This window comes from Debaryomyces hansenii (assembly GCF_000006445.2).
Source record: "Debaryomyces hansenii CBS767 chromosome G complete sequence".
In the NCBI taxonomy this organism is placed as follows: domain Eukaryota; kingdom Fungi; phylum Ascomycota; class Pichiomycetes; order Serinales; family Debaryomycetaceae; genus Debaryomyces; species Debaryomyces hansenii.
Window position 1 is genome coordinate 696821 of NC_006049.2, and position 24837 is coordinate 721657.

General features: G+C 35.9%; 12 protein-coding genes and 3 non-coding genes across 15 annotated transcripts; 10 read left to right on the forward strand and 5 right to left on the reverse strand. All coding sequences in view use genetic code 12, as the record gives it.

The window, feature by feature from the left end:
• Nucleotides 1–353: 353 nt before the first annotated feature.
• On the forward strand, nt 354–438 carry DEHA2G08272r. The gene is given in 2 exon segments: nt 354–391; nt 402–438. It is a non-coding gene; the product is annotated as a tRNA-Lys (tRNA).
• A 2022-nt stretch (nt 439–2460) lies between these two features.
• On the forward strand, nt 2461–2545 carry DEHA2G08294r. The gene is given in 2 exon segments: nt 2461–2498; nt 2509–2545. It is a non-coding gene; the product is annotated as a tRNA-Lys (tRNA).
• Nucleotides 2546–2817: 272 nt separating this feature from the next.
• Nucleotides 2818–3744, forward strand: DEHA2G08316g (DEHA2G08316p; the record flags this gene model as incomplete). Its single annotated transcript, XM_461909.1, has 1 exon — nt 2818–3744. The coding sequence occupies one exon, from the start codon at nt 2818–2820 to the stop codon at nt 3742–3744; it is 927 nt and encodes a 308-aa protein (XP_461909.1).
• Nucleotides 3745–3885: 141 nt separating this feature from the next.
• DEHA2G08338g (DEHA2G08338p) lies at nt 3886–4779 on the reverse strand (the record flags this gene model as incomplete). Its single annotated transcript, XM_461910.1, has 1 exon — nt 3886–4779. One exon carries the CDS (start codon nt 4777–4779, stop codon nt 3886–3888), a length of 894 nt encoding a protein of 297 aa, XP_461910.1.
• A 274-nt stretch (nt 4780–5053) lies between these two features.
• On the forward strand, nt 5054–5647 carry DEHA2G08360g (DEHA2G08360p; the record flags this gene model as incomplete). Its single annotated transcript, XM_461911.1, has 1 exon — nt 5054–5647. One exon carries the CDS (start codon nt 5054–5056, stop codon nt 5645–5647), a length of 594 nt encoding a protein of 197 aa, XP_461911.2.
• DEHA2G08382g (DEHA2G08382p) lies at nt 5648–8389 on the reverse strand (the record flags this gene model as incomplete). Its single annotated transcript, XM_461912.1, has 1 exon — nt 5648–8389. The coding sequence occupies one exon, from the start codon at nt 8387–8389 to the stop codon at nt 5648–5650; it is 2742 nt and encodes a 913-aa protein (XP_461912.2).
• Nucleotides 8390–8656: 267 nt separating this feature from the next.
• Nucleotides 8657–8728, forward strand: DEHA2G08404r. The gene has a single exon. It is a non-coding gene; the product is annotated as a tRNA-Asp (tRNA).
• Nucleotides 8729–9375: 647 nt separating this feature from the next.
• DEHA2G08426g (DEHA2G08426p) lies at nt 9376–11175 on the forward strand (the record flags this gene model as incomplete). The annotated part of the gene is made up of 1 exon (XM_461913.1): nt 9376–11175. The coding sequence occupies one exon, from the start codon at nt 9376–9378 to the stop codon at nt 11173–11175; it is 1800 nt and encodes a 599-aa protein (XP_461913.2).
• Nucleotides 11176–11432: 257 nt separating this feature from the next.
• DEHA2G08448g (DEHA2G08448p) lies at nt 11433–12920 on the forward strand (the record flags this gene model as incomplete). Its single annotated transcript, XM_461914.2, has 1 exon — nt 11433–12920. One exon carries the CDS (start codon nt 11433–11435, stop codon nt 12918–12920), a length of 1488 nt encoding a protein of 495 aa, XP_461914.2.
• A 525-nt stretch (nt 12921–13445) lies between these two features.
• On the forward strand, nt 13446–15443 carry DEHA2G08470g (DEHA2G08470p; the record flags this gene model as incomplete). Its single annotated transcript, XM_461915.1, has 1 exon — nt 13446–15443. One exon carries the CDS (start codon nt 13446–13448, stop codon nt 15441–15443), a length of 1998 nt encoding a protein of 665 aa, XP_461915.2.
• A 338-nt stretch (nt 15444–15781) lies between these two features.
• On the forward strand, nt 15782–16504 carry DEHA2G08492g (DEHA2G08492p; the record flags this gene model as incomplete). The annotated part of the gene is made up of 1 exon (XM_461916.1): nt 15782–16504. The coding sequence occupies one exon, from the start codon at nt 15782–15784 to the stop codon at nt 16502–16504; it is 723 nt and encodes a 240-aa protein (XP_461916.2).
• An 85-nt stretch (nt 16505–16589) lies between these two features.
• DEHA2G08514g (DEHA2G08514p) lies at nt 16590–18338 on the reverse strand (the record flags this gene model as incomplete). The annotated part of the gene is made up of 1 exon (XM_461917.1): nt 16590–18338. The coding sequence occupies one exon, from the start codon at nt 18336–18338 to the stop codon at nt 16590–16592; it is 1749 nt and encodes a 582-aa protein (XP_461917.2).
• A 752-nt stretch (nt 18339–19090) lies between these two features.
• Nucleotides 19091–20647, forward strand: DEHA2G08536g (DEHA2G08536p; the record flags this gene model as incomplete). Its single annotated transcript, XM_461918.1, has 1 exon — nt 19091–20647. The coding sequence occupies one exon, from the start codon at nt 19091–19093 to the stop codon at nt 20645–20647; it is 1557 nt and encodes a 518-aa protein (XP_461918.2).
• Nucleotides 20648–20749: 102 nt separating this feature from the next.
• Nucleotides 20750–22489, reverse strand: DEHA2G08558g (DEHA2G08558p; the record flags this gene model as incomplete). Its single annotated transcript, XM_461919.1, has 2 exons — nt 20750–22401; nt 22471–22489. 2 exons carry the CDS (start codon nt 22487–22489, stop codon nt 20750–20752), a joined length of 1671 nt encoding a protein of 556 aa, XP_461919.2.
• Nucleotides 22490–22938: 449 nt separating this feature from the next.
• On the reverse strand, nt 22939–24789 carry DEHA2G08580g (DEHA2G08580p; the record flags this gene model as incomplete). The annotated part of the gene is made up of 1 exon (XM_461920.1): nt 22939–24789. The coding sequence occupies one exon, from the start codon at nt 24787–24789 to the stop codon at nt 22939–22941; it is 1851 nt and encodes a 616-aa protein (XP_461920.2).
• Nucleotides 24790–24837: the final 48 nt, after the last annotated feature.

Consider the following 24837-nt stretch of genomic DNA (forward strand, 5'->3'; position numbering starts at 1 on the left):
TCTATATATAATTTGGGTATTTGTGTTGAGAATGTATTTTTATCCTTAGATTCTCAAATGTGTTTTTATTTGCATGTTTTTCTTTGGAATTGCGAAATTTTGGTAAAATTGAAAATCCTAGTAATAAAACTGATAACTTTTTTGCTTATAACTTCCACTATTGACATAAAGTAAACGTTTGCGACTTTAGGTATATATGTAAAAGATCAATAATAGCCAGAAAACTAACAAGAACTAACGATTTACTTCAAATATAGGGGATTTCAGAAATTATAAGTTGTAAAATTAAGAGTTGTACTATAAAAACTAGTCTATACTAGAGGAATTCAAATAAAATAACGAACAGATTAGCAGCCTGGCTAGCTCAATCGGTAGAGCGTTTGACTCTTATTAAGAGAAGCGATCAAAAGGTTGCGGGTTCGACCCCCGCGTCGGGTTACTATTTTTTTTAGATATCGGATTAATAGTGCTATTATAAAATATTTATAGATATCGAAGTCCTATGAACAGAGATTTGATTATAGTCTATACAGTTTGGTAAGGTACATTACGAAACGTCCTGATGTTATAAAGCACGCAATGTAGGAACCAAATTAAAGAAGAAGTTTAAGTCACTATCAGCTACTGAAATGCAAGACATTCTCAAAGAAAAGAAAATCCGGATTAATTACTAAGCGTCCTGGTGTTGAAAGCATGCCATGTATTCTTTTGGTACTTGGATTCTTACTAATATAACAGCAAATTAAAATGTTATAAATACTGAACAAGTTATACCAGTAATCAATTGCTAGATTATTAAAGCATTCAGTATAGCATAGTACAATGAGCGGAGTCCAAATTGCAGCATTAAAAAGATACAGACTTGTTCAAGTCCTTGAAAGTTGGTGAACACACCTTATCAAACAAGGTGGTTTATCCACCAACTACCAGAATGAGAGCTTTAAGTGACATACACCTTCAGGTTTAGAATTAGAATACTACGAGGAAAGATCTAAGTACCGAGGCTCCTTATTAATCGCTGAGGCTACATTTGTTTCGGAACAAGCAGGTTTGAATGGTACAGTTCCGACTACGTGGAATTCTGAACCTGCTGGTTATGTTCCAGGTATTTGGAATGATAAACATGCGCAAGCGTGGAAAAAAATTACTGACAGAGTCCATGAAAATGGTTCGTATATGTCAAGTCAGTTTTGGTTTTTAGGAAGAGTTGGTGATCCCCAATTATTAAAGGACCGTGGGCTAGGCTATGTTGCGCCTTCAGCAATCTATCCAGATGAAGAATTTAAAAAGAAAGCCGAGACAGCAGGTAACCCAATTAGAGCTTTAACGGGGGATGAAATTCATGATCTTATTTACAAAACATACCCTAATGCGGCCAGGAAAGCCATTGCTGCTGGATTCGATTATATTGAACTTCACGCAGCTCATGGATATTTGCTTGACCAGTTTTTGCAACCAACTAATAACCAAAGAACTGATAAATATGGTGGTAGTATCGAAAACAGAGCAAGAGTCGTTTTAGAATTGGTTGACCATTTATCAACTGTTGTCGGTGCAAAAAAATTAGCTATTAGAATTTCTCCATGGGCGACCTTCCAAGGTATGAAGGCGGACCAGGATTCGACTCATGCGGTAACCACATTCAGTTATTTATTACATGAATTGCAAAAACGGGCAGATGATGGAAATGAAATTGCATACGTATCACTTGTTGAACCTCGTGTCCAGGGAGGTGATGATGTTGAAAAGTCTCAACAGGTAGGTGATAATACCTTCGTGGGGCAAATTTGGAAGGGAATCATCTTGAAGAGTGGAAATTATACTTACGATGCTCCTGATTTCAAAACTTTGCTCAATGATATCAGTGATAACCGTACTATGGTAGGTTTTGCTAGGTACTACACGTCCAACCCCGATTTAGTCAAGAGATTATATGAAGGTTGGGATTTAACCCCGTACGAGAGACTGACTTTCTACGGCTCGAGTAACTGGGGCTATAATACATTCGATAATTATAATGGGAAGCGCCAATTTACTAAGGATATCGAAAGTGGTAAATTGCCTAAAGCTATTGAAGAAATAGAAGTTAAATAGATATAGACAGTATAGATGTAAGATTAGCACAATAAACTTCTGCATTTTGATTTTAGAGTTAATTATCTAGTTATTTGTAAGCATATATGGAAGGAGTCTGCTATTAGCACTGTGCTCTGATTTAGCTGTAAGGAAAATGAGGCGGTTGTCATAACTAACGCATAATTGACTACTTAACTTACTTTATTACTCTTAGCTAACTAACTAACTAACTTTAACTATCTATAAATAGTTCCCAATTCCCTTGATCTTTTCCTTAAGACTCTTAGGATAATATACTCTGTTTATACACTAAGTCTCTCAACACAGCTGTACATGTATACATAATATATGTTAACTTGTGTTCATATACATTCCAGATTAGCAGCCTGGCTAGCTCAATCGGTAGAGCGTTTGACTCTTATTAAGAGAAGCGATCAAAAGGTTGCGGGTTCGACCCCCGCGTCGGGTTACTATATTTTTTTTCAATTTGATATTGACAGTAACATTTTTCATAACTTTTTAGTTCGTTCGGAAAGTATAAATGTAAGTTGAATTACTTTACATTGTAGCATTTACATTAGTTAGAAATAAGACACACTTAAAATAAAAAATATGTTGATTTTATTACTCAGAACAAGAGTCTCAAAAAAATTCTGAACCTAATTGAAGTAAAACAAAAATAATCGAACTGCAGCTTAGATTTTTATATTTATATTTAACAGATATATAGTAGGCAAGAAAATGGCATCAGAAACAATTTCTCCAGTAGATTATATGAAACTCTTAGACGAGGCTTCTTCAACCGTGAAGGGACTTTTGAAGGATCACCCAGAATTGAGCCAACCTCGAGTAATGATTATATGTGGATCTGGGTTAGGTGGAATTGCGGAAATATTGCATCCTGAAAGTAAAGTGGAAGTTACATATGATAAAATACCAGGATTCAGGGTTTCTACGGTACCAGGCCATGCTGGAAAGCTTATTTTTGGCTTAATTGGGTCTAACAAAGTCCCTGTAATGTGCATGGTTGGACGTTTGCATTTTTATGAAGGTTATTCTTTTCAAGAGACTACTTTTCCTGTCCGTTTAGCAAAGCAATTAAATGTCGAAACTCTTATTGTAACGAACGCTGCTGGCGGGGTTAGATCAGGATTCAAGCCTGGCGACTTGATGATTATTAACGATCATATTAACTTCCCTGGATTAGCGGGCTTTCACCCATTGAGAGGACCTAACTTAGAAGAATTTGGACCAAGATTCCAGCCCTTATCCGACGCCTACGATTTTGAATTAAGAAAGTTATTTTTCACCAAGGCTAAAAAGGAATTAGGAATATCTCGTTGTATTTATGAGGGTACTTATTTGTTTGCTGCTGGCCCAACTTTCGAGACTAGAGCTGAAGTGAGAATGATCAGGAATTTAGGTGGCGATGCTGTAGGCATGTCGACGGTGCCTGAAGTTATTGTTGCTCGTCATTCTGGTTTGAGAGTTTTGGCATTATCCTTAATCACTAATACTGGACTTGGTGAAGAACCACCTAGTGCATTTGATGAAAATCCAAGAAAGTTGGATGAAGGTATGGCCAGTCATGATGAAGTCTTAGAGTCTGCTAATGAAGCATCGAAAGATGTTCAAAAGATTTTTGAAGCCACTATTAATGAGTTATAGTTCAATGTCGCATATACTATAACTTATAAATCGTTTTTATAAAGTAATATGTATTAATTTAAAGTACAGTCTAGCTACATAACAGAGCAGATTATTATCTTGATTCATTATGTATAGAAAAAGAAATGGATAACCAAGCATCTACTCGACCTCACCAGCCGACTCCCATTTACCCTGTAGGTTTTCTTTCCATAAACTTACCTTATTATCACCACCAGAAACAGCCAATATGTTACCTGATAATGACCAAGAACATCTCCAGCATACATCTGGAAACATTTCCTCGGTCAATAATTGTTTTTGCCATTTTCCGTTGTTATCTTGAGACCAAATTAAAACAGTACGATCTTGAGATGCGGTAGCAATATATGAACGAATCAAAATCGATGGAGACCAACAGACATCACGAACCCAGTCAGTGTGTCCTTCTAAGACAGCCTCCTCAATATATGCATTTTTACTCGAATCGAACTTCCAGATCTTGGCCAAGTTATCAGAACCACAGGTCACGAACCTACGTATGGAATTAGTATCCTTACCCTTGGTATTGTTATTAGATAATGGAGCCCATGATGCGGAATTAACTCCTATAGCATGTGCATCAAAAATTATGTGTGAAGTAGTACCATCATCGTTAAAATCAACAACGGAAACCTTTCCGTCTGAAGAAGTACATAATAAAATGGCTCCCAATTCGTGAGGTGCCCAACTAACCGAGTTTACACTGGCCTGGTGAACTGTATGCTCAGCAATAATAGACCATTGCTGGGTTTCTGGTTGTTCCTTCCAAATCAATGCCTTCCCATCATATGAACAGGAGGCTAATATAGACCCAAACTTAGGGTGTGCCCAAGCAACTTGCCAAACTGGTCCTTCATGACCAATCAATGTTTCAACTAACTTGTAGTTTTCGGTTCCTTCAACCTCGAAGAGTTTAATTGTTTTATCTGACGAACATGTAGCTAATCTTTTCCCATAGTAATCCAATACAGCATCGTGTATTAAATCATCATGTGCATTACCGATTGTTACCATTTTGTTATCTAACGAATTATTTTTCTAACACAATTTATCCACCCAGGGAATGATATACAGTTACTTTGGTATTTAGATATAAAGATAATGCCTATTTATCAATTGATTGATTAAAAGACGTGTTAAGAAAGCTCACTATAATAAATCTTGTTGATTTGGAATTTCGAGGTTTATGTTACCCGGCTCGAAATAGAGGTATCAAAAGATTACTTCCTATGTTCTACCATAGCCTAATCGGATGTAAGAGGCCTACTGAAAAAGTTACTTATGGAAGATGGAACGGCAGGATGAAACCATTAAGATAATTTCGGATCTTGTTCAATCTGTGAACTCACAAATTGGCACTTCATCGAATCATATAGCGACACTAGAAGGATTGACTAAAAAGCTAATACCTAATGAGACAAAAGAGGTGGAGGTTCCAAAGAAACAGAAGGTAAAACGGGAGTGGTCACTAGAGGAAGAAGAGGAATACATAATACGGGTGTTGGAGCAGCAACGGCTAGAACGGGTAATGGATTTGCAAAATCATGAGTATTTGAATGAGAAGCTAATGGAACTAATCGATCTGAACGAAGATATAATGCAAAGCGTCAAAGAATATCTCGAAAGGAAGGAAACGACAAGAAATGATGAGAGAAAGTTTGCTGAATCAAGAATTAAGCATTTCACCGATAATTTGGTTGAACCAACTGTAGGCATTCTTGAATCAAACCTACTTCAATTGAATGACGGTATAGAGAAAGTCGAGCAAATGTTAAACGGATCGGTAGAATATTTACAAAATAGTGAACTGAAGATGTCGCCTGAGTACCAGGAACAGGTTAATGCATTAATTCAAGTTATAAACAGGGCATTTAATATATAACTATGATTTATTTTTCTTGATTGAGTCTTTTGAAAGTGAAGTCTTAGAGGGATCCTTACCTATGATAGAATAAATTTTGTTGATGTACTTTTTATTTGGATCAACTTTTTTCCACGTTTGACTGATCCTATCAAAATTCATTTTGCTTCTATCAAGATTGAAGACTTGGAAAATATACGACAAGAATTCATAGATGAAAATAATCAAGATCCTCAAAATGTTGTCTCCCTTGGACAGTGAATTTTCGGTACAATTTAATTCCTTAGGATCCTCACCAGTTAATTCTGAAATAATAGATTTCTTTTCATTCATATCGTCAAAAGTTTGATTGAATCGATTCAGATAGATCAAATTGTCAATTAGTTTGGATAGCTTTTTCATGCTTTGTGTATTTAGTTTACTGTCAAGCAAGTTAGAATTTTCCTCAAATTCATTGATTCTTTTTCCAACAATTCTAGTCTCATAAACTAATCTATCAATTGTTGCTGATAAATCATCGAGATTAAAATTTAGACTGTTGACTAAATCACCTTCAAGGATCCTATTCTTATTATTAATTACTTGATTATGCATATGATTAAATGTAATGATCTCATGATTCAATTTATTGTATAAATTTTCGATTTTCTTTGTAGTTATTAAATCTGTGGATGAATCGTTATTATTCTTCTCAATATTTTCAATTTTAACTAGGTTATTTACATTGTTTAAGTAGTTAGATGATAGTTTATCAATTGAGACAATTGGCTTTTCAGATTTGGAACAAAAGTAATCTTCTAATAATGAACAACTCAAGCTACGTTGCAACTGGAATCTATTATTTTCTGGTTCAATATCATGGCGTGAAAATCCAATGACATTAAGATTCATCTCACCTTGTTGAACCACAAATGGATAAGAATTCCTCCGGTTTAAAATTGTTTTGAATTTTGAGATATAATGCTGGTTTGCTATAGAATGTGTGCTTGATTCATCGTTTCTACCTTCGTACTGGGGACAAATATCATCAGGAGTGAGAAATGAATCCAACATCGACGTAGAATTACCTTGCGAATTACTATTGCCGTCATTATTATCAGCCGCTACTTGTAATGTTAAATTATGCTTTTTAGGTGTGTTGCTTGACACTAGAAGCTTTCGATTTTGTAAACCAAGTTTCATCTTGTTGAAACCCCGAGAATATTTTGAAGCGTCCGGAACAGATGACGATGAATTTGTATAATATGGTAAACTTTGAGTATGGCTAATTGCATCCTTTAAGCTTATAAACCTGTAAGACTTTGAATCATTATTCGAGTTGTGATGACGATGATGATGATGTCCCAGTTGAGGAGGTTGAAGGGAATCTGGTAGATCGGATGGGATAGATTGATAAGTACCAAACCATAATCTGGGTAAAACTTTACCACAGAGGTAATTCTTAACTAATACTTCTAAGTCCAAAGTTTCAACATCCAATGGACTTACGTTGTCAGCTAGTTTTGCAATTCTATTTCTAATTCTACCACTTGATTTGGGATTCATGTTTTGAAAAGCATCATCACTGTCCTTGTTAGGTGCAATGATATGGTCCTGAACTGTATTTTTGACAACATTGGTAAATTTCTTGAATTCTTTACTGTAATAATTCTTATTTTTTTTATACGGAGATGATAAATTAGAATTCAAATTTGAAGGATTCATTGAATTATCAGGTTGAACTTCATCATTATGATCGTAGTTAAAATTAGATTTCTCAGGTATTATCTTTGCGTTAGTGATAGTAAATAATTTATTCAACGTCTGTAAATCTAATTTTCTCAGCTTATCCAATTTAAATTGTCTTTGGAATTGACCTATTGAAAGCATAAAGTTTTCAAAATCAAATGGATCTTTGGGTACATCACAACCTCCAACCATCTGAAGTCTTATTTTGACACTCAAAACCAAACTAATTACCGCAGCTATTGTTCTTGACGGTAATATTCCATTCCTGATATTAGGCTTGAAGCTATAATGGGGTAAACCAATTAAATTCCACCACTCACTAATACTTTCTTCTGTCTTATTACAAAGTAATCCATCGCAGTACTTGGCGTCTAGAAGATCAAAGTAGAACAAACACATCTGTATCAAATTCACTAATTCCTTTATAGCAAACTTTATGGGCACTTTAAGATTATAAATCTTATAGACATGCCTAAATTTGTCTTCATTTGCACCAGATATTTTATTTGTGAATAATGACAACGATCTCCCACTACAGTGTAACTTTTTCAAATTTGAATTCACAATAAAATCATTCTCCATCAGTCTTATATCTCCAGTGGGTATAGTAATCAAGTTGAGATTTGATGGCAAAGATGCTGAATTCGTCACAAATAGTAACTCCTTAGGAGCCATTTGTATTTCGTTATCCATCTTCTTGATTTTGGCATGATTAAGCATGAGTTCATTCAAATATTCCTGGAATCGAAGTGGATAACTTTTCACTGGTTTCTTCAATACCGTCAACTTAATGACTGCCACCTTCGACTCCATGTTACCAGTATACGTTGATATTATAGTACCGATCTTCCTGTTAAGTACCCATTGCTCTACCAAATAGATATCAAAACCCGATGAAACATTTTCCTCAAGCAAATGGAATTCATTTGTATTAATGAAGTCCCGTTGAAAATATTTGATAGCGTTGAAATCTGGAAATATATACGTTATCAATTCATCAGGATTAATAAATTCTGTATCATCTACCGAAGACATGTAGCTAATGAAGTACTATCTTAGTAATTGTAAGATACAATAAATTAATCTTCAAATGCGCACCAAGTTGTAAAAGCACACCGGTGACACTTTGTGCTCAGTATCGTAACAAAATACCCATATAAACATTCAAGGCCATGACCATTGTCATAATTATGCCCTAAACCTCCTTTTTGCCTCTTTCTTCTCTATACCAATAAAGTTCTCTAGAACCAGTCTATATCAACAAATAATAGTTTTCAGCAAACATTATCTTTCAAGAAAACATCCGTGATAGTTTAGTGGCTAGAATTACCGTTTGTCGCATGGTAGACCGGGGTTCAATTCCCCGTCGCGGAGTCTTTTTTTTCTTCTTGTGTAATCTCTACGCCGTACCTGTACAGATCTCATTCAATTCTAGTTTACTTAGCCGTTTCTTTTTGTTGCGATTGCTCAGAGCACTGAATGTACCCCACTACACGGCAGTATGTTCTCAGACATCACTGCTAGAATTCATGCTTTCCGCCAGGGGAGCAAGAATTAAGCTTGTGAAATTCGTTACACAGAGGGCGTTTTCCGTATCATTCATGTCCCATTAATAAGGAGGTAATCTTATCTCTAATTCTTATCCATTATAGCTATTGGATGATAATAGGAAAACTGATTTTGTGTAACATTGTCTAGATATGACGATCAATCTTCGCAACTAGTCGAGAGATAAGCACCTTGCATGTTTCAGTTGGAATCAGCCAGTACGGGCGTATCATAAACTTAATTATAATTAACGGTCCGGCGAAATAGCGACGGCGATGTCGACCATCTAAATCGGCTAATTTTTATTCGTAGACTATAGCTTAATCTGAAGAGAAGTCGGTTGGGGAACGCACCCCTGTTATTAGGAGCACTTTTTGTACATATATATATAATCATCACTTCCTCGAGCAAAAAAAAGAACATGATGAACAGAGATAGTATTTTCGTACTCTAGTTGGATCGAGATATATAGTATGGGAGAGAAAATAAAAGTACAAACAGTAGTTTCGAACCAGCTGGACGAAGAATCGTCGATCAGAAAGGACAATAGCATTAGCAATGATGAGGATGAAACGTTTTGGCAAAAGGTAATTCGTGTATGCCAGGTCCAGAAGAAGGGAGATTTGACGACTCAACAGATGTTTCTTTACAATTATGATTTGAGACCCGTGGAAGAAGCAAGAAGAACATGGTCGTGGTTCAATTATGTGTTCTTCTGGATTGCAGATTCGTTCAATATCAATACATGGCAAATAGCAGCCATTGGGGTACAAGCTGGAATGACATGGTGGCAAACGTGGTTAACCGTATGGTTAGGATATGGTTTGGCTGGTATTTTCGTGAGTTTGGGTGCGAGAGTTGGGATATTCTATCATATTTCATTTCCAGTTGCCGCGAGATCGTCTTTTGGAATATATGGTAGTTTGTGGCCCATTATCAATAGAGTCGTTATGAGCTGCATATGGTATTCTGTTCAGGCAATGGTAGCTGGCCCATGTATTGGACTTATGTTGAGATCAATTTTCAGTCAAAATTTGGATAAGAAATTGGACAAACAGCTTGATGAAAGCTTGACTACATATGAATTTCTTTCATTCTTCCTTTTCTGGTTGCTTTCCTTACCAGCACTTTGGTTTCCCCCACACCAGATTAGACACTTGTTTACTTTCAAAGCATACGTAGTACCTTTTGCAGGTATCGGCTTTTTAATTTGGACAATTGTAAAGGCTGGTGGTATAGGACCTGTTGTTCACCAAAAAGCGACAATAAAAGGATCTGCATTGGCATGGGCATTTGTACAGTCTACCATGAATTCCATTGCCAATTTCGCAACATTGATTGTTAATGCACCAGATTTTTCTCGTTTTGCGAAGAAACCTTCATTCGGAATGAAATACCTAGTTTATACAATTTCAATTCCATTATGCTTTTCGATAACCTCATTAATTGGTATTTTGGTTAGTTCAGCGTCCACAGTTATGTATGGTGAGACATATTGGTCCCCATTGGATGTTCTTTCAAACTTCTTAAATGATTATACTCCTGGTAATCGAGCAGGTGTCTTCTTTATTAGTATTGCATTTGCATTAGCTCAATTAGGTACAAACATTTCAGCTAATTCGTTAAGTTTTGGTACGGATGTAACTGCTATCTTGCCTAGGTTTTTGAATATTAGAAGAGGAGGATACTTATGTGCTGCATTAGCATTGGTTATTTTTCCTTGGAGGTTGAATTCAAGTTCATCTAAATTCACTACGTATTTATCAGCATATTCTGTATTCCTTTCGTCTATAGCTGGTGTGGTTGCTATTGATTATTATTATGTTAGAAGAGGATACATCAAATTAACACATCTTTACTCACTTTTTGCACCAGAAAATCCCAGTTCCGAATCCTTTTATAAGTTTAACAAAATCGGCTGTAATTGGAGGGCTTATGTTGCCTATATTTGTGGTATATTACCAAACATTGTTGGGTTTGTCGGGGCTACAGATACTCATCATGTACCGATTGGAGCCACTCGAGTGTATGATTTAAATTTTTTCATGGGATTTATTTCATCTGGTTTGGTTTACGCAATATTGTGTCATTTCTTTCCAATGGAAGGTGTTCCAAGTGTTGGTCCTTTTGAGAAGGGCTGGTATGAAGAGTGGCAGTACGTCGAAGATTTTGAAGAAGAATTGACTGGTCATTCTATTCACGAGGGTTTAGAACAAAAAATCGCTTACACATCCGGTAGCTCTAAAGAAAAGTATAGTGATACAATCATTTAGTTATTTAGTTCTTACGTGTTTTTATTCCTATTTATTACTAAACTAATTTTCAATTTGTTCATATAAAATTTTGAAGTAGTTGCAAAATAAGCTGACCGGAAATGTATCATGAAGTGTAGAAATACGAGATGAATTTTTCACTCGAGCTCGGTTAAAAATTATTTCAATCAGATTGAAGATTGAATTATTTATACAAAGCTAAATAGAAAGACATCGACAGAAAGATATAGACATATAGCGCAGGAGCCTGTTAATTAATGATGTTGAGTACGAAAAATTTGCTGAAGATACATGTGAATCAAATAAGATTTGCTAGTTTTAAGGTTCCCAAGTCTTATGTACCTAGTAAGCTAAACAGACATATTCCTTTTAAACTGGCTCTATCAATATGGTACCAGTCATTGAAACCAGGTAGATTACAAACTTTACAAGATGAGCTTACTGAGTTGATGTTACCAACTGAATTGAACTCTCATTTAGTCAAGGAAAATAAGAAAGTGAGAATCGACAATGATGGGAATTATTTGAATGAACTTTCTTTTGAAATAAATAACAATTCAGACAAGCCAACTAAGCATGTTGTATTTATACATGGCTATGGTGCATCTTTGGGATGCTTTGCCAGAAATTATCAAATCATTAATAGTTTGCAAGATCGGAGATACAATTACAAAGTCCATTTCTTGGATAACATTTCTTTCGGATTGTCATCGAACCCAAAAATCACATCATCGCTCATTAACGGAAGAATACCAACATGTCCATCAGTAAAGATGTATGATCCTGAACCTACTACTAAGGAAAATGTATACAATAAGTATTACAAATTAATTGAATCGTACGAAATTAATAAGGAAGAATTCCAAGAATACCAAGACAAGTTTATTCCTATTTTAAATGAAATGGAGAAATATTATATTGAGGCAATTGAAAATTGGCGTATTGAGTCTAAAATCGATAAGATTGATTATTTGGTTGGACATTCTTTTGGTGGTTATTGGACAAGTTCATATGCTGTCAAATACCCACAAAATTTATCAAATTTGATTTTATTATCACCTGTTGGGGTCGAAAGGCACGTACATGCTGTCACAAATCCTATCGATGAAATTAAGACTCAACCTATCAAACCTAGCGTGGATCCAACCTCCTATCATTTTTTAACTCGTATGCCAATGCTTACAGGAAAGCATGTAATAAACTGGTACACTGTATTGCCTTACTTACCTAAGTTACTCAGATGGCTAGGACCTTGGGGAGTTAGCAGATATTATAAAGAGAGGTATGGTAAACTTTTCAAGGTTAATAAGGTGACATCCCAACTTGGTGGAGCTTCAGAAGTCTTCCAGCATGAAAACGACCTTATTATTGGTACCAATAAAGAATGCTATTTATTATTTGAATATCTTTATAATTCTACAACCATTGGATCACAATCTGACATTTATATCAAATATTTATTAACTCCTTGCACGGTCAGTAAATGGCCCCTTTATGATAAGTTTACGAATTTCTTCAAGAATTCACCAACTTCGGAATTCAGAATTCATTTTGTTTACGGAGAATATGATTTTATGAATTCCGAAGCAGGCTTAAAGTTAGCCGAAAAGATCAACCATCTATCCGAAAGTCCTATTGCAGATTTTCATAAAATTCCACAAGGAGGGCATAACATGTACTTAGATAATCCGTTTGATACGAACAAAATGCTTCACAATATTATCCAAAAGCAAGATGATCTTTGAAAACCTTCTACAATATAAAGCACATTAGATTTCTATTATTTATTTATTTATTTATTTATTCATTATTTATTTATTTATTCATTATTTATTTATTAATTAAAGCTTAAAAGTTTAGCTATTTTCTATTAGTTGTTATTAAATAATAATATGCCCTTTTTAAGTCGTTTTTTTCTTCTATATGTCGGGGTACCGTTATGTCTTCAATCTTCGATTATCATTTTTATTCTCTATTTATTGCCTATTTCGAATTCATTCCTTCTCCTTGCTTATTTCACTAATCCGTGCAGATAATCTAGATGTATGTGTTCTATGTTCTCATCGAGGTGAAAAATCGTTTACCGTATTAGGAAGGTTGCTTGCGACATAATTTAATATCCTCATTAGGTAATTATTGGGCGATAGTATGGGGCAGAAGTTCGAATTTGAAATTTACATGACAAGCCGTTATTCAAAGCCCTTCACTATAAATTAGATGCAGCTTCATGGAATGATTATTAACGTTTGAATTTTGTCTGATAAACAAAAATGAAGTGGTTAATAATTATATACGCAATAGTAATATTGGCCATTGGTGCGAGTGCAAAATCACCTAGTGGTGGGTACGCTCCCGGAAAGGCTAAATGCCCGAGTAAGAAAAGTTTATTAAGAGAAGCCAAATCAATATCCAGTGAAGAAAAGAAATGGCTCAAGGAAAGACAAAAGAAAACTAACCAAGCATTGATAACCTATTTAGATAATGCTAATTTAACTGACTTTGATGCTGAAGGATTTCTCGGGCAGAATACGTCGCTGAGTGTAAATATTGGATTGGCATTTTCCGGCGGAGGGTATAGGGCGATGTTAGTTGGGGCTGGCCAGTTGGCCGCGTTGGATAATAGGACGGAAAATGCTGATACGCATGGCCTTGGAGGAATACTACAAAGCTCGTCTTATATCAGTGCATTGTCAGGTGGTGCCTGGTTGCTAGGATCGTTGGCAATGCAAGAGTGGCCTTCGGTTCAGGATGTCGTGATGCATAATCCTAATGATCTTTGGAATTTAACTTTCAGCAGGCAACTTGTTAATCAGACTAGTCTACTTGGACTTAGTGTACCATTATTAACTGCAAATTTGAGTGAAGCTTTGACTCATTTAAATCACTGGCAAGACGATGATGGCAAGGGAATTGGATACGATTTGATATCCAAAAGTGAGGCAGGATTCAACACAACCTTAACAGATGCGTGGGCGAGAGCATTAGCTTATCAGCTATCCACCGAAGGTAAGGATGATTATGGATCATCTGCAACCTTTTCCGATATTAGAGATAAGAAGAGTTTTGCAAACCATGAAATGCCGTTCCCTATTTTAAATGCTCTTGCAAGGCAACCAGACTCTATTTTATACGATGAAAATTCTACTGTCATTGAGTTTAATCCCTATGAAATGGGTTCATTTGATTCATCCATAAATTCGTTTACTGATATTAAGTATCTTGGAACTAACGTGAACAATGGGGTTCCAGTAAATGGTACATGCATTGAAGGCTTTGACAATGCAGGCTTTATTATGGGTACTTCATCCTCATTATTCAATCAATTTTTAAATACGTTAGCCTGTGATGATTGTACAACTTTGAATTTCCTTTTAAAGCCATTAGTGAAACGAGTATTAACCAAATTATCCAGATCCTACGAGGATGTTGCACTTTACAAGCCAAATCCATTCTATAGGTCTGAACATGCCACTCCGGGAAAACTTATCAAAAATGAATCTCTCTACCTCATCGATGGTGGATTAGGTGGACAAACTATTCCATTAGCAACCATGATGACAAAGGAAAGAGCTATGGATGCGGTATTTGCGTTTGATAACGATGCATGGTCAAATGGATCATCATTAGTGGCAACATACGCAAGGCAATTCTCTAACCATGGTAAATCACAAATTTGCCCTTATGTTCCTGACGAACAAAACTTTTTATACCAAAATTTAACAGCCAAACCAACATTCTTTGGCTGCGACGCTTCCAACATGACGGATTTGGTAAAGGACGGAGTTATTCCTCCCGTGGTCATCTACATAGCTAACAGACCTTTTGAGTACATGACGAATACTTCAACGTTCAAGATGATGTACACTGACAAGGAAAAGAAAGCCATGGTGCAGAATGGATTTGATACTGCAACCAGGGCCAACATGACAATTGACGAAGAATGGGCTGCTTGTGTCGGCTGTGCAGTTATCAGGCGTGAACAAGAAAGAAGGGGCTTGGAGCAATCAGACCAATGTAAAAAGTGCTTTAAAGACTACTGCTGGAACGGAGATAGAGTAATATTCGATCGTACCTACTATACTCCAGTGAATTTCACAATGACTGGTAAAACAAATGGAAGCATGGACGTGGATACGATCCGTGATCCTGATTTGTTGACTGGTGTATCATCTCTCTTGAAGAAAAGAGACACAGGAGATGTTCCGATGCTTCTTTCGCCAGAAGAAGATGATGATCATACTGAAAAAATTGTACCAATAATTCCTTAATCATCGCTTAGACCTACATATCATACTAAATTTACTAGATATACCATATTCTCATACAACCGATTAACTTTTCATCTGCATAAACAACAATAAACGTCTATTTACCTTGTACTATAAAGATCTATAGGAACTTCTTATAGCTGCAAATAATATATTGGCCAATTATATGGCTATAATATAAGCAAAGTCATCTCGATTATGTAATCTGGGACAAGAACACAAAACCGTTTCTTTTTTATCACGGACCCGAAAGCAGTCATTATTAATAATGGCTATATAAGTATATAATATTAGTCTATACCGATATAAAAGTTCAGAGTTCGTAGAAATCAATCAATATGTTTAGAGTTAAGACTTTTACAGTTCCAAGTATATTTTCAAGGAGGTTTTTGTCGTTCAAGACATTAGAAACTCCAAATCCAAATGCATTGAAGTTTATTTCTCCAGAATGCCAAATTTTACCAATTCCAAGCAAGACATTCGAGTTCACATCCACATTGCAAGCAATCCATTCACCATTGGCGTTGAAGCTCTTTAAGTTACATGGAGTGAGATCTATTATGTTGGGGGAGGATTTCTTGACGGTGAATAAGCAAGATCATATTAACTGGGCTCAATTGAGACCAGAAGTAGTGGATTTACTTGATGGATTCTTGACCTCGAAGAAGGAGTCAGTGGTTACGAAAGAGTTAATCGAGGAGAGCGAGAGAGAAATAGAGAGCAGTGAAGATGACCTGGAGATTGTTTCGATGATTAAGGAATTAATTGAAACTAGAATAAGACCTGCTATCCAGGATGATGGTGGGGATATTGAGTTCAAAGGGTTCGATGAAGAAACCGGCAATGTGTTTTTGAAATTGCAGGGTGCTTGTAAAACATGTTCTTCAAGTGAAGATACTTTAAAAAATGGAATTGAACAGATGATGAAACATTACATAGATGGAGTTCAAGAAGTGATACAGATTCTCGACCCAGAAGAAGAGATTGCACTCAAAGAATTCGACAGATTAGAGCAAAAGATAAAACAAAAAAGTCAAGACTCTCCTCCACCTTCATTGTGAGAGGCTTTATAAGCGATATTTAAACGATTCTTCAGTAGCATAATTCATTATATTTTAAGTAAATATCCAATAGGTAATAATATGATTATACATCTATATGTCTAGAGTCTTTAATGCCTTGTAAGATCTCGTTTTTGATAGCAAGTATGTTACGCTCATCATTGTAGCGTGAATTTAGTTCTTTAAGAAGACCCTCCTCAATACAGTCTCTTCCAATGCATACTCTCACGTCTTCGTACAACTCTTGTAACCAGGCATAAGTAAATTTTTCCCATTGTTTAGACACTTGGTTGAATCCAACAACCCATCCTAACAACGCAATGGCAATTGCGCTACTTGATGTAAATTCAAAGTATTGGTATGCTAGGAATGATAAAATTGAAAGGGGCAATTGGTAATATACAAATGCAAGACCGATACTGGAATAAACAACAGGTTGAATTTCAGTCATTAGCCTTTCATTCACAAGATCATTTTTCATCTTCAATAAAGGATTTGTGATTTCGGTGTTGTTTTGATATTGTGCATACTCGTGTTGCTGCATTTGGGATACAAGTTTTCCTCGAACGTAGTTATAACTCTCTATGCTTGAACCCATAAAATTTTCGTTGAAAAAGTCCTTGAGGTCGTATTCAACATTATCATTCTTCAAATACAATTTCCACCATCTCAATTTTCTTTTGAAATATGTATTTGTTTTAGGTATAAGTACGTTTTGCAATTCTGAATGAACGGAATCACTGAATCGAGGGATAACGTCTGATTTAATCGATGAATACACTTCAGTAATTGCATCTGGTGTTATATTATACTTTGAAATATTAGTACTGATATTGCTTAGTAACCACAGACATAATGTTTCTGTTTGCAGGAATTTTCCAATGCACTTTGATAGTTCATATATGTTACTGTGAATCAATGATTGGAGGTACTGTGTGGATACTTCAGTGTCGTACTTGAGAAACTGATTTATTCCATGGAAACTTAATTGGGAGTTAATCTTTATTATATGCTGGTTGTTTTCGGCTGTCATATCTATTGAAATAGGCGTAGACTCAGTTGAGCTAGGCGAGTATTCTGTATTATCAACAACTGTCAATAATATGTGGTTTTGTAACAGTTTAGAGTATTCTTGAATTGTGGTTGTAAAATTTCTAGTAACATTGATGTAGAAATGACACATTTTAGGGTTGTCGACCAATTGGGCCTTGTCATTAATTTCCCATATTTCAATATCATTTGATATTTCCTCATCTGTTGACTTCATATAAGAGGGTCTATACATAGAATTCAAAATTGGCGATGGAACCTTGAACTCTTCTTGAATACCACGGTCATGGGGTCCGAGTTCGCTCTCCAACCCATATTTGAATTTGTTATTATGTTGACGAGACCTTTCAACAATCCCAGAGAACCAAGATTCATTTCCAGAGGATAATGGGTCTGAAAGTATACTGTCAATAATTTTAGACTCTTCCGCCACGACTTCATCTTCATATATAATACCAATCTTGATCACTTGCTTTTGACTTGAGTCATTGATTTCTTCGAAAGTGTCAATCTGCGAATTTGTTATTACGTCTTTTCGAAACAACGCCTTATACTTATTTAAGTAACTAGTCACATTTTCAGCACGCGATATATCCTTCTCAAGCATTATACTGTCCTGTTCTGGCTTTTTTTCGAATGTACCCGTGTTGGCAGGTGCTATTGCAATGGTAGGGTTTAGTCTACTACTGCTCATTAAACCAGCAAAACCGACTGTCTGACCTGGTATTTTCAAGTTCCGTATCCCGGAATGCAAAATCTTCAACGGGCTCCGTTTAAGTATCATTTTTCGTTGTCCTTATGATGCAATGTCGATGTAGACTAATACCATTTGTTTACCATTTGGTAATTTTCAATTCCATGTCGGACTAAGGGAGCACGTGATTCATCTGCTACTAGTCTGGAGTCTTATAATGGTTCCAATACGGCTGCAACTATTGTAATGGTATGCGTGTTTAATAGTATTGGCTGTATATATAGAAAATATCAATTACTCTAAGCGCTGTCTTCTATTTGCCTCAAAGAAATACAAGAAAGACAATCAATCATGATGCATCGAATTTATTATACAAGGACACGGATTAATGTTTCTTAGAAGACAAAAAGTATATGAACGGATGATGATACATTTAAGTACACAATCATGTAGAGTGCAGGTGTATATGATGCTTTGAATGTTGTTATTTAGCGTGGTATTATGGTTTAAGTGTATACTTACCAGCTGCGAAACTTTTTATTGTAGATACTGCTACATTGGACCTTTTGGCAGATCGATACAACAAATTGAAATTCAATTGAATCGAAGAAAGTAGGATGTCAACATGCTATCAACGGTATATATGGACCATATAATTGATGGAAAATCGCTTGATCATAGGGTGGCTGTCGCCTTTGTTGATTGTAAAATGACCTACATATAATCTTGAACTGGAAAAATGGTACTAGAAGCGAATTCCAAGTTTATTATCACGTACCTTGCTTTATGTTTAGTAGTAGGTACAGTAGATATACAATATAGGAAGCGAATTGCAAAGTAAAATGATTGACAATGATATATTCCAATCAAAAATTCAGAGAAGCGGTCAAATAATAAGGAAATATGCATCATTTATTGGGCCAGGAATTATGGTTTCTGTTGCATACATGGACCCAGGAAACTATTCTACCGCGGTTTCATCAGGAGCAATGTATGAGTATAAGTTGTTGTTCATAATATTTATGTCGAATTTGTTTGCAGTGGTTTTGCAATGTTTGTGTGTGAAATTGGGAACAGTAACGGGTCTTGATTTAGCGGAAATGTGTCGTATGAACTTGCCATATGCATTGAATTTGTCGTTGTACGCTTGTGCAGAATTGGCTATTATAGCTACCGATTTGGCGGAGGTGGTAGGAACAGCCATTGCTTTAGAAATATTGTTCAATATTCCATTGGTGTATGGTGTTCTTATTACGGTAATTGACGTATTGATTGTGTTAATGGCGTATCATAAAGATGGTACCATGAGACAAACAAGGCTTTTTGAAATTATGGTGACAGTGTTAGTGTTGGCAACCTGTATGTGTTTTATTCTAGAATTATTCAAATGTGATTTTGAGGAAGGTGCTGTGGGTTCTATAATCAAAGGATTTTTGCCAATGAATATGGAAATATTTAGAGAAAAGAATGCACTTTTCTTGAGTTGTGGAATAGTCGGAAGTACAGTTATGCCTCATTCATTATTCTTGGGCTCTGCCTTGGTTCAATCAAGGCTCAAAGAATACGATATTCAAAATGGAATTCTCATTGAACAAGACGAAGTCGATGGAGAATTGATAGATGTACAGCCTGAACTCCCTGCTACGACGAGCAAATTTAGAAGCATTTCGGATGGTAGTAGTTTGGCTGGTAAATATAGGCCGTCATATCGTGCTATCCAATATTGCTTGAACTATTCCTACATAGAATTGGTTTTATCGCTCTTTTTGATTGCCGTTTTCGTCAATTCTGCCATCTTGATTGTTGCTGGCAGTACCTTGTATGGCAAGCCTGATGCGGAAGATGCAGATTTGTTATCCATATATGAGATGTTGTCGTATTATATATCACCAGCAGCGGGCTTAATATTTGCATTGTCTATGTTGTTTGCAGGTCAGAGTGCAGGTATTGTCTGTACTATGGCAGGCCAGATTGTTTCTGAAGGTTTTATCAACTGGACAATTAAACCTTGGATTAGACGTATAATTACACGTATCCTAGCTATAATTCCTGTGTTGGTTGTTATTATTATATTAGGTCGTGAAGGGATCTCCAAGATAATGAACTCGTCACAAGTTGTTTTGAGCTTTATTCTACCAGTTGTTAGTGCACCTTTAATTTGGTTTACTTGTAAAAAGGAATTTATGGTTGTTTATGACACGAGTGATCTGAACCAGCTTGCTAATGAGAATACGGCTCTTTTAAATACTGATGAATCATACCCACAATCTGTACATGTTAGAAAGATAACGTTTGAAAATGGTCATTTCTTGACTATAGCTGCAGGCTTAACATGGTTAATTATCTCGTTTTTGAACCTTTACTTGATTTATGCATTTGCAAACGGTGCAGATATATAGCTTTGTGTAGAGGGTTTATGTATACATGTATATTTATTAGCTAAACAATTGATCTAAAATTACAGTTTAACGATAATGAAGGGCGAAACACTAATAGTAACTTCACTGTCTGTTCTTCTTTTTGTAAGGTCCTCTAATACTAGGCAACCTTGTAGATTTACCAGTCGTACCGACCGATTTGGATGGTGGAAGCCCTGGAAGAGTACCAGCATACTCACTCATTAATACAGGTAATCTTTTACTAAATTTGAGAGCTAGACTTCCAGTATTAACATTATTCAACTCAATAGATAAAGTAATGAGTTTGGAAACTTTATTATATAATTTAATTTCATTTCTGGAAGGTGCCAATAAGTTAGTCGGATTACTACGTAAGTACCTTTCTTGACGTAATTTATTTAACTTTAATAAGTTCGTAGAAACAAGCTTCTGTAAATCACGGGGCGATTTAGTTATAATTTCTTCCTCTTCTTTCATAGCTTCTAATTCTTCGATTTTTATAGGATCCCATTGAACTAAATCGGCAACATTGATTTCTTTGTGTTCCAGGGAGTCAGTACCTATATCATCGGAATTTTTCATGTCAATGTCACCTTTATCCTCACTTGGCGTGGTTTTTATATCCTCAATATCTTCGTTATCCTCTTCGTCCACATCCGGAACTACATCAACATCCATACCTGTATCGCTATTAATGTTCTCAAGATACTTCTTTTTTATGTCATGTATTTGTTGAAAGCCAAGATGGTTTAACCAGATATTTCCTTTTAATTCATTAGACACAACGGAGACTTTCAGATCAATTGTGGGAGCAAACGACATTACGAAGCCATCATTCCTGGTCACTAGACGTAATTCATCTTCACGTTGATGTTTCAACAAACTTGATGCCACTTGTGGCTTCAAAGTCTTACTTTTATATGTGAGCCAGGTTGGAACATGGATGGTATACCAATTTGGATGGAAGAAATTAGATAAAATTTCAGTAGGTTGTGTTGTAGGAGGTGGGATCTTCGATATCGCAGGTGACAATGATTCTAATGTGGAGTTATTACGAGTGGCATTTCTATTTAATGGGATGACTTTTGAAAGGAGGAACGGGTCTGGAACAATAGTAGAACGAGGATCCAAATTTGATTTACCCGTTAAGGACGAAAATAAGGGTTGTTTGATTTTTTGAGGTGGTGGTGGTGGTTGGGGATATGGGCTGTGATAAGCATTTGGGAGTGGTGGCATTGAACTGGATGGTTCTTCAGATTTATAAATAAACGTTACCACTTCACCATTTGTCAAGTTGTAGCTCACAGAAATTTTATTGAAGTCTTCCGTTAATTGTGTCTCTAACTCGGATGGACCCACCACATCTTCATTCCCTTTCTTTGCGTGGAAAACTGCAAGATTTAATCTACTCGATTCTCTCAAGAGCAACTCCGTTGTAAATTTATAGAAAAAATCAATATCCTTATACTTGGCAGATCCAACCTTATATTTCTGAATTCTAGATGCTGCTACTGTCTTAATATCATGATACACTTCGTAAAATGTGCTGTATTGTTTATTCCCATATTTGTCTGAAATGCTAGTCGTTTTGGGTGTGCTGTTGTCCTTAATATACTTCACGTACGATGCAACAATATTGTTTGCATCTGGTTCGTAGAAGTCGACTGGAAGCGTAGATTTAGTCAATATTTGCGTATCCTGATCTGCTTTCTGGAACACAATGAAAATATCATCAAGAAGTGCCTTGAACGAATCTAATACAATTTGTTAGTTTGCTTATTCGAACAGAATATTTTTTCTCATAATTTAAATATCATACATACTTGTATCCTTTTCACTCATACTATAACCCTTGATCAAGTTAATGTCCTTATTTACGTATGGTTGAATATCTTAAACACTTGGTTCAACGATTGTTTGTTAGTTCAATTTTTTCAAATCGCGCTAAGGGTGAATTGAGGAATGCACGTCTTACCATTTAGCTAGTAATCAACTAGTAATCCATCAACCAATAGACAATACTGTAACAATTATGTCAATATAGCATCTTTGAGTGCGGATAGGGATGAAATGACTTGTGTAATCTTATTGGTGTAGAAAAGAACTGGTTTCTACATGGTTATCTAAGAAACTTCATGTAGCTATGGGAATTGAAAGTTTACATAGTATTGCTTGCCTAGATTAAATATACATTTTGAAAGTAACGACTTCGTTACAATAATACACATGTTATGAGTAAAAATTGCTTGGCATGGAAAATGTTCTTTCATAGGAAAGACGATGCATAATATTTAGTCTTCTATAGATTCTTCAACATCTAAATATGCCTCATTCATTAAACCAGCATTCATCAATATCTTGTCCCAATCACTATTAAATATCACCAAGGTCTCGCTTAGACCAATTAAAATCATCCCGCTACCAAGACCAAGCCACAAACCAAGTAGCTTTAGATCTGCAACCCTGCTTAGGACGATAGCTAAAGGTATGGCAAAAGCATAATAAACAAAGAAATTAATTATTCCACCTATCTTTTGCAGACCTTGCGCCCTTAAAACACCATTTGCAACAGATGCAATCCCATCAAAGATTTCTAGTACAGCGACCAATGGATTAAATAAGGCAACAATTAATTCAGTAACACCTTCATCTTTTGTAAATAACTTGGCAATTTGTCTTTTGAAAGTAAATAAAATGAGGAAGTTAATATTTCCTGCGATTACAGATAAAGTTAAACTAGCTTTAGTTGCCATTTTGGCAGACGCCATGTTTTGCCCACCTATAAAATTTGCGATACGCGTAGAAGCAGCAATGCTTATAGCAAATGGGACCATATAAGATAAAGATGCGATACTCAGTACCGCACTCTGAGCTGCTAATTCAGTAGTACCGAAATAGGATGCAAATAATGTCATGATTTCGTATGCCATATACTCCGATTCGATCATGACAATGCCTGGAATTGCCAAGTGTGAGAGACTACCCCATTGTTGAAATATTTCTTTCATCGGTGCGATTCCATACCAGCATTTATCACCGTCAACAAACATGACGTACATTATTAGTAAAAAATCAATAAACCAAAAGTTGATAACAGTTGCAATTGGTGCACCGATAAACCCTAAGCCAAAGTTTTTATTCCATACGAGGAATGTCGATAATAGGACATTAATTGGAAGACTTATAACTAAGATTCCTGTTCCTGCTTCAAAAATTCCTTGAGCTTGTAAGAATCGCTTACTATTCTCAAATATGATATAGGCTGGTGCCCCAAGTATTAAAATTCTTAAGAATGAACTTGTCAAACGTAAAACCTCTTCGCTGTCAATAATAAACTTCAAGACGCTTGCTGAATACCACCACAAGAGTCCACACGGTATGTACACCACCAATGAGAACATTATACATCTTTGAACATGAATACCCACTAATTCATAATTACCAGCACCATATGCCTGAGGACATAATGTATCTAAGGCTGTAGCAATACCTTCAAAAATAGCAAATGTAATAGTAGAAGACATAGTGGCTAAAGATACTGCGGCTAATTCATTCTTACCTATATGACCAACAACTAGTAAACAGACTATCGAGAAAAAATGCTCTAAAAGGAAGGTAATAATCAATGGAAATGCGTATCGTATTAACATCTTCATCTCAATAGCAAATGTAGTCTGCAAGTTCGCAAAATCTTCTAGTTCATTGTACGACGATTTTCCGGTTGAATGTGAGTTACGGGAGGACGAATTTAACAGGCTACGAGACCTTCCACTGCCTCTACTCCAACCATCTTCATCATTCTCATCATCCTCCGAGTTCGCGGCGGAATACCTTCTTTGGTGCTCTTCTAACAACCAACTATGGAATGATTCTTGGTCTTCATTTGTAGACTTTAGTGTAGATGGTAATGATCTCGATGTACTCACACTGGCAGTATCACTAATTTCGTTCTCAGTATGTGTAAGAACGGAACCACTCTCCCCTAATGATAGGAATGACCTTTGGTCCTCACCTCCACCATAACTAAATAGTGGTTGGTTGGTTGACGGTGGTATAAACAATCTTCTTCTTCTTCCTCCTACTGGTAAGCCGAGACCACCATTAGGATTAGCAAACCTATTTATTGTTCGGAACAACACCATTTCAATATGCTAAGTAAAATGCTATAAAATGCTGCGTGAAAGGAAATA